General features: G+C 40.7%; 1 protein-coding gene across 7 annotated transcripts in view; it reads left to right on the top strand.

Moving 5' to 3' along the window:
- KIAA0930 (KIAA0930 ortholog) overlaps positions 1-12147 on the top strand; it is a 94349-nt gene that overhangs the window by 57654 nt on the left and 24548 nt on the right. For 6 of the 7 annotated variants that reach the window (XR_012653645.1, XR_012653644.1, XR_012653646.1 and 3 more), the window contains exons 5-9: positions 1734-1835; positions 2274-2414; positions 4319-4513; positions 6780-6942; positions 9752-9907. Coding sequence is in view for 4 of the 7 variants with exons in the window: in XM_075051820.1 (XP_074907921.1) it covers positions 1734-1835; positions 2274-2414; positions 4319-4513; positions 6780-6942; positions 9752-9907 (757 nt within the window). In the remaining 3 variants the exon portion in view is untranslated. Of the gene's footprint in view, positions 1-1733; positions 1836-2273; positions 2415-4318; positions 4514-6779; positions 6943-8382; positions 9726-9751; positions 9908-12147 lie in introns of those variants that run through there. The other variant, XM_075051821.1, reaches the window with a different exon arrangement.

Genomic DNA, 12147 nt, shown 5'->3' on the forward strand with positions numbered 1-12147 from the left:
TAATCCAGGGTTTAGCACAGTGGAGGAGACTGAATAATAATCATGGAGGGGATAACAACAAGAAACCCCAGACTTCTTCACTCAGTTTCCAGCAGATCTTGCAACAACTCCTAGTTGGCAGAAATTCTTCTTTAAAAGGTTCCTGTTCCTGTTTCTCCTAGGCATTTCCATTCCTTTAGCTCACTCAGCTGCTTGCATGGCTTTACCTAAAATAAGCCAGTGCTCTTTAATCCTTTAATTTTGTTTTACCATTTTAAAGCAATTGTTGCTTTGTCTACAAGCAAAAACTACCAACGCTGATTATTGTATTTGTAATTGGCATTAGTTAGGCACATAATTCCTTTCTGGTGCTGTTGAGACACCATATTACACCACTGATGTAAGCCCTTTATTTCTCATCGCTTTTTCCACTGTTTACTAGTCCAAATTTCATTCCCAGTTAACTTTTGCAAAACTCTTCTGAGAAAAATCTGTAAATATTACATGCAGATTTGGAAACTAGGAAGATGAGGATGAGGGGCCTGCCCTCGCTGCGTGTGAGCAGAGTTCAGAATAAGGAGGGGGTTTTCTGTTCCTCATTCCTACAGGCTCATACTGTGGGACTGCTTATACGTTTTTCTTTGTCTCCCCTTTCCTAGGAGAAACTCAGCACACATTAAAACTTACCAGTACATACTAGTAATATTTCAACATCGTGAAGTTGATCTAGGGAGAGAGAAAAGCCAATTCCGTATACTGTAAAAAGTGTATTTGCAGTAGGGCATTTCACTGTAACATGCATCATGGAAGCTCTTAGTTTTAAATGAACAAAAGCCGACTTTTGTGGATCTGTATTACCGCTCTGATGGTTCTTGTTTTAGAAAACATATGTTACCCTGTCAGTGTGCAGCCAGGTGTTGAACAGGTAGAAGCCCTCGTCAGGCGTAGGACTTGATGTGCTACTCCAGACCTATGACAAAGCTACTGTGTTCATACCAGTAGAGTACCTAAGGCACAAAACCAGTGTAAAAAAGGCTGACTTTCCCCTAAATTATTCTGCAGACTACATTGATTCTCTGCTGGCTTGACAGTAAGATCTCTACAAACTGTATTTTCCTCAGGTGTGTCTGCCTGGAGATGAGTTTGGGGTTTTTTTTTTTGCTTTACTTTGGATGGCATGAGAACAAAGATGCCTGGAGGATGTCCTTGTTTCAGGCATTGGTGCAAGTGTCATCTCTGAGGAGTCCTGTGACATCAGAGCGTGATGTTGATCTTACTGTGGTACTAAGCAAACAATAACAATGAAATTAACTGTACAAACAAGTAGTGTTAGGTCAGCTACTCCACAGCAACTTTCTTGCTGTGTGTGCTTTTACTTGCAGCGCATTGCAGTAATTTAAACGTAGCTCAAGGTGGTTTTCTCTGTTAATGAAAAGGAATATACCTTAGCTGTACCACAGGATGGTGAGAGGTCGGGTACACACAGGGACGTTTACTGTGGAGCAACTAGTATTTGATAACTTGCATGTGAAAACTCAAGGATTTTACAAGTGGTGTCATTATTGCAAAACAGGCTGTAGTCAGAAACCTGCCCAGCTTTGCCTGCAGGGTGTCCAGCACCTCTAGCGTAAGTGAAAACGGTGGCTGACTGAGCAGTGTTGGACTGTGCTGTTCTGGTGTGAATTCCGTGCGTCCATTCCTGAGCACATTTACCTGAGAAGCTGGTTTGTTGTTTTTTTCCATGTCTTTGTCAGCAAGTGTTTGCGTCTCCTAGCAAACACCCGATGGACAGTAAAGGAGAGGAGTCAAAGATCAGCTACCCCAACATATTCTTCATGATTGACAGTTTTGAAGAGGTGAGTTCCTTCTTGCAGCAGCAGTTTTGTCCTATTCTAGTCTTATGTCCTGATTAGCTGTTTTCTTGTACCTTTTGAACAAATGTTCTTGGCTAATTGAGGGTAATCTTCCAGTAGTGTTTATGTTATTTTATTTGACCTTCCTCTTTCTTTAATGTTTGAAATCTGAGCTTAAAGCTGGATTTTGGCATCTGTCTTTATGATGGGCTAAAGCAAGACAGGCTGATGTAAGAGCTGCTTATCTCAACACACGATTTGCAGTGTGCACTGCCTGAAGTCTGGTTTTTGAAAGGCTGGGGTAGAGCATACAGCTCCCTTGCTTTCTGCCATTTACATTGAAACTGCCTTGGGCCTGAGGAGAATCATGGGAATCTGAATATATTTGAACTTTAACAGCTACAGTTTGCCTTGAAGTGTTTCATCTTGCATCTTTGGCAGGTTTTCAGTGACATGACTGTGGGAGAAGGAGAAATGGTTTGTGTGGAGCTAGTGGCCAGTGACAAAAGCAACACCTTCCAAGGGGTGATTTTTCAGGGGTCCATCCGCTATGAAGCACTCAAGAAGGTCTATGACAACAGGGTAAGGTGCTCCTGAAAGACAACGTCCTTTGCAACAATGATACTCTGACCACAGTCTTTCTTTGCTGCTGAGGCTGTTAGCTTTTTGTCCTGTTAGATCATCTGCATCGTGGTCTGTCTTTTTTGGCTTTGAAAGGTGCCTGAAAGGTAATGGTTTTGGCTCAGGCAGCTGAGAGCAGTCAGATCAGGGTATATTACTCTGGTGTTTGCCAAAAGGTGTGAAGTTGATAAGTAGTCAGGAGTGTGACACAGGATCTGAATAACAGAGTTCTGGGAGCCCCTTCATTTTCTTGAAAGGTCATGGATGTTTCTAGTTACTTCAGAGAAGGCATGTTTTGCAGGGAGATCTTAAACTTTGGTAACTACCTTGCTACATGTAAAACAAGTTTTTCTTTAGTGTGTTTTGTACTCACAGCTGTTTTCAAAAGACCACTGTAGTTCACTGCCATGGAAGGAAGCTTTCTTTGCTTTCTTACAGAAACACAAAATGCCAGCACTTTCAGATTCCAATTCAGTACTTAGTGCTGAAGTCAAGAGAGTGCAAGAGCCAATAAACTTCTCAGTTTGTTATGAAGACAATCCTGAGAAATTTAAAAAAGAAACACAAAAATCCTCACAATATCTGCTGTGACTGTAAACTTCATTTCCCTTTGTTCCTACCCTTGTCAGGAGAGGTCTTAAATAATTTCCCTTTTCCCTGCTTTAAATGTGAGTAGTTATACTCTTCTAGTGGTTTTTTGAGAGAACATGAAACTGAAATTCTTTTGCTGTCCCACCATCATCTTATGGCCTCACACAATCAGCAGGTGTATTATTAAAATACACTGGAATGCAGAATCACTAAAGACAACATAAGAAGAAAGGCCTGCAGTGGAAAGACAAGATTTGATGTGGTAAAGCTACCTCATAGCCTAGGAATGTCCTGTTTGACCGCACAGCTACTTTACACTGTTCTGTTAGATGAAATAAAATTGTTAGCTCTTCAAATATGCAATGATGGCCAAAGGCAGAACTTGAAATTTGACTATTCTTTTAACAGAACAGAAGCAATCTCTCTATGCTATTGAAGGTTGCTTGATTTCAGTTGTGCCTGTATTAATTCTTAGTACAATATGAGTTGTGTTAAATGATGAGCATCTTGGCCCTTTCAGGCGATAAATTGCTGAAAGCTGTGATAAACCACTTTAAAGTTACAGATAAGTCCTACTTATTTCACTTGGCAAAGCCTTGACTGTTTTCATATTGGTCTGTTCCTTTTTTCAGTTCTCAGTTCAGTTTTCAGTTCAGTTGTGGTAACTGGAAATTGAGCCCTTCTGTCTGTTGAGGGGGTTCAAAAGCTGTCAGGGTTTTGCGGTGAGCAATGCGATGCAGGTTAGTTGTGCATGGGGGCTGGTTCTTTATGCTTTGGCCTTGACAGTGTGGACACACAAAAGTCCGAATTGACTTGCCACAAAGTAGTGCCAGAATGGTGCAGTGCGCTTTGGTAGTTTGAAGCATCTCTCGTGTGTGTGTGTCTGTTGCTTTTTGGACCCAAACAAGTGTCCCTGCGCAGGCTGTGTTGGGTCATGCACGTGCTTGCTTGTGCTCTGGTGTGCCACGTTGTGGGGGTCTGGATAAAAACCCTTCGTTTTATCCCAGCGTGCCATTGAGTAACTGCCGTTTGGATAGCTGAAGGAGTTGATTCTTCTCTGAGCCTGTTTTTGTATCTGCAAAGTTACTTCCCTTTTGGAGATCACTTCAGATTGTGGCTTAAAATACTTGTAAGAATCAAGATAGATCATTATCCACTATGTTTTTTTACTTATTCTTAGATAACCGCTTTCAGGAAATGTTGGGTTTTGTTGTTTTTTTTGAAACATGGAGATATTATTACATGGTTTTCTCTCCTGTCTTGATGCCTTGCAGGTGAGTGTTGCAGCTAAGATGGCTCAAAGAATGTCTTTCGGCTTTTATAAATATAACAACATGGAGTTTGTCCGAATGAAAGGGCCACAGGGGAAAGGACATGCAGAGATGGCAGTGAGTAGAGTTTCTACTGGTGACACTTCACCGTATGGGACAGAAGAAGATTCAAATCCAGAATCCCCAGTGCATGAGAGAGTAAGTAGCAGACGGAAATACTGACTTAACCTTAAGCATGAACATGTTTTGTTCCAAAGCCAGCAGATGGACTGAAGCTGGGATTAACTCACATCATGGTTCTGAACTTACGTTTGCCTGTGTATATTTTGAACATACTTGCTATATGCAGATGGATTTTTAGCGCATTTTCCCTTGAGCAAATACTGAATACAGAGATAGCTGGATGATTCATACTTCTGGAGGAGTGTTTTGTTGAAACAACAGCGATGTTGATGCCAGGGAAAATGATGATTCTGCTGGTTTTCTATGAAAATTAATAGATTCCATTTCTGTACAAGATGGGATTTACCTAGAAACATGGAATTTGTCTATTATGTAGGTTGCTTCCTAAACCTCACAGGAAATGGTACTGTTAGGAGATTCTGCCGTGGACGAATGCTGCCACTGTGAAGCCTGTATAGTATTAAAGCAAAGATTATGGATCTAGATGTGGTACCATATTTATGCATATGCTTAATTTTAATGCAAGTGCAGTGAAATACCAATAGAATCAGTCCATAGGTGCTGATTTGGTCCTTATTGAGTCCTGAGCCTTGTTTTCCATTAAGGCATTTTACCTCGTTAATGGGGATTAGGCAACATGTATTCAAAATAACTGCACAGATGTGTCCTGACCTGGGCTGGGTAGTTCCTGATGGATTCTAGTCTAGTTTCCTGTGTAACATAGCTAAACTGTGTAGTTTAAAGATCTGCAGAACTGCTTCTAAATGTCTCCATGCAAGCTGCTTGGTTTTTGTTTCTGGCTTCCTTAAAGGCAAAACGAGCTGCCGGCACAGAGCTTGTTAACTGGATGTGCTTGCTGTCTGCAGTAGAGATACAGCCTGGAGAAATCAGGCCGGGAGGGACTTCCTGAGCTTTTGGCTCCAAGAATTCCAGTGTCAACTGGAAAATGTCAAAATGGATTTGATAATGTATTATCATTGCTTTTTGCTAATGGTTTAAATGGTGATTTACCTGTTTCTGGTCTTCCCTGCAGGTGTGGTATGAAATAGCTGCAGAATTAAAAATAGATTCAAGCACAAATTAGAGATCAAGTGCACTATGAGGATCAGTTGGGTAGTAGAATGCTTCTACTTTTTTTTTTTTTTTTTTTTTTTTTTTTTTTTTTTTTTTTTTTTTTTTTTTTTTTTTTTACACAATGATAGAGGGACAACATAGAGTGTTTCTGCAGTGCAACACTAACCTGGCTTGGCTGTCGTCCTTGCTCACATGTCACCTCCATCCTTATTTGTATGGACAGATATGAGCAATATCAGGTGTCATCTCAGGGAGAGTTATGGGATTGTTAAATTAACTGTGTAGAAAGAAGGATGAGATAGAAGTTGCTCACCTCCATCAGCGAAGTAGTTATCCCTATTTTTTTTTTCATTTGAAATGAAACGATTAAAATATCTACTGGTTTTGCTAGTAATAAGCACTGCATTTTAGTTTTTTCTGAAATAGCTATGTTTGACTATGTTTGTGGTTTACTCAAGAGCAACTACTGCTCTGAAGGAAGGGTGTCTCTATAGTTTCATCCCTAGCCTGTGTTTCACCATAGACAATTATATCCTTGCATTTGTCATCACTTAGACAAACCAAATCATCAGGGGCATCTCAACTTGTTTTTCTCCATCCTATGTTGAAACGTGACATACATACAATTGTACGTTGATGTCACTTTTGCGTCAGCATCTTGGGCTAAGTAATTGCCTTGTGACCCTGCTTCCCATAGGCACTGTGACCTTTCCCAGTGATCCCATGTGGCATCCTTCTAAGCAGGGAAACTACTACCCTGCCTTTGCCAAAGAAATGAAGATGCACAATTCTAGTGTGTCCAATACAATACATTCTTAGCCTATTAAGTCTTTCTGAATTTCAGCATGCAAAAAGAAGATTGACATTCTTGGTGCCTAAATTAATAATTTTTTTTCCTGTATGCCTATAAATCCTTGTTAAAAGTGATCAGCTGAGGAGAGATGTTTTTCATTATTGACATAACAGTTGAGGGTGATGATATATCAAAATATTCTCATCTTGATGAGCATCCTGAAGCTCTGATGACTGTTCAGTTGACATTCTCTGGTCACTCTGATAAAACTTACAGCTAGACACCAGTCATGATTCTGATTTTTATGCATGTGACTGCCTTGTGACACATACTCAAGACTGATTATTTCTTACTAGAAGCACAGAACTTTTAAAACAAAACTTTCTCTAGCATTTCTTCTGTTTTCCCTTTCAGGTCACTTCTTTCAGCACACCACCAACCCCAGAACGCAACAATCGCCCATCCTTTTTCTCCCCATCCCTCAAGAGAAAAGTGCCCCGAAATCGAATTGCTGAGATGAAAAAATCCCACTCAGCAAACGACAGCGAGGAGTTCTTCAGAGATGATGATGGCGGAGGTGAGAGAAGTAATATCAGCTAAACAGACTTGTCTGGAGAGGGCAGAGAGCTATGGAAAGGGATCCCGATGCCATTTTTTCCAAAACATTTGCAGTGTGAAAAACCTAGCTCCACAAAGTCCAACCCAGTGCCGCTCTGAAAATGGGGTTGTTCACAGGCTTAGCATCTCTTTGAAGGCTGGAGACCAACAATTCCTGCATATATTTAAAACTTACCTCCCCCTTTCATATAGACTCATTTGAGAGAAACTTGAGCAGGAGAGATCCTCCCCCGTACCCAGATACCACGCTCTTGGGTGACACTCGTCCAGATATCACAGTATAGCAGCGTAGAGCATGCTCTCATGGACAAGTTCTCCGAATTCCTTGATTTGATCCAGAGTTGGTTAAAGTTGGGGAAAAGGCATTTACTTCAACTGGCTTTGGATCAGTTCTGAACTCTTTAAAAAGAAAGCCTATTGAATTTGTTTATATAGTGCTTTAACGCCTTGTGGAACTCTTCCTTTGAATTCTAGTTACTCAGTATGAAACAACCAACAAGATAAAAAATAGACTCTGATTCAGGATATAATGTATAAATCCAATCATATTGCAGTTTTGTTAGGTAGGAAACTCACAAATGTCGAAGTCCAAACTGCTTTTTAAATGTTTAAAAACAATTCAGTAGAAAAGCCAAAAAAATCTATCTGTTGGCATGCTAACAGAGAAACACAAAGGTAATTTCCAGATCACAAGTTCTGTTTGTAGTAGCAAAGATATTACCTGTCAGCGGTACTGGACCAGCTTAGCTAATAAAGAATTGCACATTAAAAAGAAGCTTAAGTGATAATGTTTAATTCAAATTCTGTGCAACTTAAACTGTTTATAACTGATTCAGGGTTCTGTCAATAGAAACCTTTCCTCATCTCTTTTTCCTTAATTTGCCTGGTCAAAATGTCTGTTATTTCAAATGAGACGTGTTTTTAGCATGCTTTACTAAGCAAAGGGTAGGGCTTGGGTCAATTACTACGGTGTGGGAGAAGGACAGCTTTCCCAGCTGGAGTCCTGCTTTTGCTACCTCTCTCCTGGAGGTTGCACAGGATAGAATGGAGCTCAAGGCCCTCGTGGGTGGTGGTAGTGTCTGCTCAGTATTGTTTTGCAGGGTTTGATCCTAGCGTACTTAATGATAATGATGAACATTCCTATTATTTTCATTTTCTTTTCCTTTGAATATATTTACAGAAGTAAACAAATTCCAGGTTTTCTAGATATTTTATATCATGCATATAAAATACCAAGAAGTGTGGTTTCACTTTAGTTATGAATGTTTTGACCTTATTGTTCCTGGTCCTAAAAATAAACAGGAATATTTTAACAGCTTATGGTAGGAAGTCTAATTTATTCAGAGATGAGATTTCTACAAGGAGAAGTAACTAAATGAGATTTCTTTACAAATTTCAGAAACCTGCGTGTCCTACCAGTGTTTGCTCAGGAGCTGCAATGGTGAAATTCTTGTTTCAGAGTGGGAAAGCTGACTTCAGTTCACCCGGTGATGGGGTTTCGTAGAAGCAGAGATATTCTGGGGCATCTTGGCCTCATGGGTGGAGGATAACTTGCTTGTCTAAAGATCAGTCAGTGTCCTTGGTCTGGCCAGTGCTGCCGCAGATGCAGACAGACTTGTTGTGGCCCATGAGGGCCCACTTCACTTGCTTTTGCTGTGTGCAAGCATGACACAGCAGAAGAATTGTATTTATTCCAGCTCCTGGAGTCAGACCTTTCTGACCTGATCACCACAGTGCTCTTGGCACAGCGGTAATGCCTGGGGAAAGGGAATAGGCTGCTTAGCTATACACATTTATAGGGAAGGAGGGAAAACAAGATACAGATTATTTTTTTTTTTCTCCTATATTGTTATGTGTCTTTCTAGAGCAGCTGCCACTATGTATTTTTCCTTTGCTAGGACCTCTTTGTTTGGATCAGGACCCACTTTTAAACAAATGAGTCCCAGAGCTTGAATCACTCTGGTCCAGAATTATTATGTTCACTTCAACATCTGCTTTTAGCACTGGGGAACAGGGCTGAGTTTTACAGGGGGATGGAGGGAAAGTTTAGAAACACTCAAAAAATACAGCATATGCATTCCTGGCTGTGGGAGACATCTGCAGCTATAAAAAACTCCTCTAGCTTACAGTGGACACAGTATCCTTTTGTTTTAAAAATTATTTGTGGGCCTCTAAACTAATTATGAGAAGAATGGCACTGCTGAAGGGTCCCACGTTTGGCTTGGGAAATGCATGGAAACGTGCAGTAAACTGGCTTATAAATGCTGACTCTACCCCTGTCTGGTAGATGTCAATTTTCTTCATAACAGACAATTTTTCTTCTGTTACACTTGTGAATTTCTGCATGAGTAACTACTTAATTTTAGGGATATTCTATTATTTTGTATATGAGGGAAGACTGGGTTGGGATTCTGCTTGTGCACTGTGGTAGCAAAGGCTTCATTCCCTCTCCTGGCTGCTCTGTTAGCAGGTGATTGTCTACTACTGCTGCCAGCTGTTGGTATTATTCATTATCTTCACTGTAAGTGGTGAATTCTGTGCTAGGCAAGATCTGACTGATTTTAAAAATATAAAAATATGTCATGGTTTGACCCCAGCCAGCAACTAAGCACCACGCAGCCGCTCACTCACTCTAGTAATAGTGTCCTGCATGTGACTTATCTCTAGACAACGAATAGTAGGCTTTCCTTTTTTTTGACTTTCAGAAGTCTTCCAATAAAATGCAGAAAGTACAATCACTTTAAGCTTGCTATCTTCTACCTTTACAGATCTGCACAATGCGACAAATCTGAGGTCGCGGTCTTTGTCTGGAACAGGACGGTCTCTGGTGGGCTCGTGGCTGAAGCTGAACAGAACAGATGAAAACTTTCTACTCTATGCACACTTAACTTACATCACTTTGCCATTGCATCGAATTTTAACAGGTGAATTTTAACACGTATTCTGCATAAACAGAGAGTCCTTTGATTCCAAGACAGCCTTCTGTGTTGTGGGATTTTGCTGTTAAGATAGAGGAACAAGTATTTCTCTGTAAGGGAAATACTATAGCAGCAAATCTGTGCGAACAAGTGGAATGGGGTCAGCCTGTTCTCTAGCTTTGGGTGGGTTTTGCTTGGTGACAATTCAAACAAGTTTGTAGATTGTTGTAACAAATGTCCAGAGGAGCAGTGGTTGCTTTAATACTGGAATTCAAACTTCATCCAGCTCATTACTGCAAGGCAACTCATTGTGAGCCTGTCCACTGACAGCAATAGTTGTAGCAGAGACCTGTGACTGAGAGAGCTGCAGAAAGGCAGCTCTGGAATTTGGAGCGACCTCCTTTGCCAATTTTGACTCTTAGATTTAGTTTCTGTGTAAGTTGATTGGACTGATCAAAGTACCCACACTAATGCCTATAAATCTGTCAGGTGTCCAATGTCTTCAGCTAGACATAATGATGCTTGTGTGTTCTACCATGAATAATCAGTCCCCTGTGTTGTTGATCTAAGTATGCCAATTACTACATTGATGACGGCCAACTTTGTTCAGCTGGGCTAGGATAGCACAGTAAGTTGGGGTTTACAGTCTGAAGGCAGTACTGAAGTTTTGATTTTCATCCAGATAACTCTTGTCTGCCTACAAATACAGGTGGACTAGAGAAAACAACTGGTCTGTTTGAACTGTACCCATCAGCAACCTGCTAGCCTTTCAGGGATACAGCTTGCAGTGTGAGGGTGCTCGTGGGACTCTTGAGATTCAAGTCTAAAAACTGAGAAAGCAGCAGTGGTTAAGGACTCTCTCCTCTGTCCGAATGCAGTGGCAGTATCTTTCATACAGACATTACTAGTGTTACTATCCATTCTCTTCATTCTTCTGAAGTGAAGCCCTGAAATACCTTCTCGTTGACCATTGTGGGCAGAAAGAAAGTTTGATCCAGCTGTACAGCAGTATCTTAGGCAGAACTATTACTCAACTCCAAAATCTAGACCAGAATGAAGTTATGATCTCAGAGCAATGTAAAGTCCTGTCTCTAACCTTGGAAGATCCTTATAACTGTTACTTCCTCTAAGAACTTAATCTTTTTCCTTCTCTTCCCATCCAGCAGATGGGATGATTTCTGAATAGGTTTGTCTGACTTCTGGGCTTTTGATCAGTGCCTGCTTTTTCTTGTCTGGGTCTAAAAAGGGAACACACCTGAAAACAAAACTGATCTATTACACAGTGGTTATTTCCAGACTGTTCCTGGAAGGTAGCTAAAAGGAGAGGAGTTAGGAAATCTGTTGTTAAACAGGTTAATCTGCTGCTAAAAGAGATGAGAAGATAGTATGGGTATTAATGTCATTGGTTGCATTATGCTAGTGTAATAGTAATAGCTGCAGTCTTGTCCTCGTTTGCAGGCTGAGATGTCAGAGCCTCTTGCAAAAGTAGACTGGCTCTTACTCTACACTGAAGGAAATTGTAGCTGATAAGGTAGAAGTGGAAATTATACTTAGCAAAGAGGTGTTTCTGCATTTGCCCTTTCACTGTACGTAGGGATTTATTTTGATTTAGAATTACAGATTCCAGTAAAAATTGATCCTCCGTAATTAAGGGCTGATTTTGAACACTGTTTCAGCAATATACATTATTATTCCTTATGATAATTGTGTTGATAATCTTACAGCTAGTTAGTTGGAGTTACCGAGCTCGCTCACTCACTCTCTCACCACAGGCATTTTGGAGTTCACAGAAGATGTATTGTTCCTGCTGGCATTTAATACTTGCTCAAGTGGGTGGCATAAATGCCTCCATGCTCAAATATTTGCTTTGAGCTTGAACATCCTTTCTGAGATGTAATTTGTTTAACATAAGGTTGCAGGAGTCGGTATATATACTGAGATGCACAGAAATAGGACATAAAATGTCTGGGCTGTTAGGCAGAATTTTAATCTGCAGTTTTTCCGCTACCCGCATTTGCTTTAGCTCGACACATCGGGTGGAGCCCATTACCAGTGCCTTTTTGTAATTAATGCATTGCGCCAGTGGCAGCTTTCCAGCAAGCGGGAGCGTTACACGTGGGGCAGGGTGAAGTGGGAAAGATACTCATCTCCCTTGAGTAGTTTAGGAAGCCTCTACTAAGAAATTAAAATCCCAGTCATAGTGATCAAAGTACATTTTTAAATCGTCTGGAGTTTATACACATTGG

The sequence above is a fragment of the Buteo buteo genome, chromosome 19 (assembly GCF_964188355.1).
Source record: "Buteo buteo chromosome 19, bButBut1.hap1.1, whole genome shotgun sequence".
NCBI lineage: Eukaryota > Metazoa > Chordata > Aves > Accipitriformes > Accipitridae > Buteo > Buteo buteo.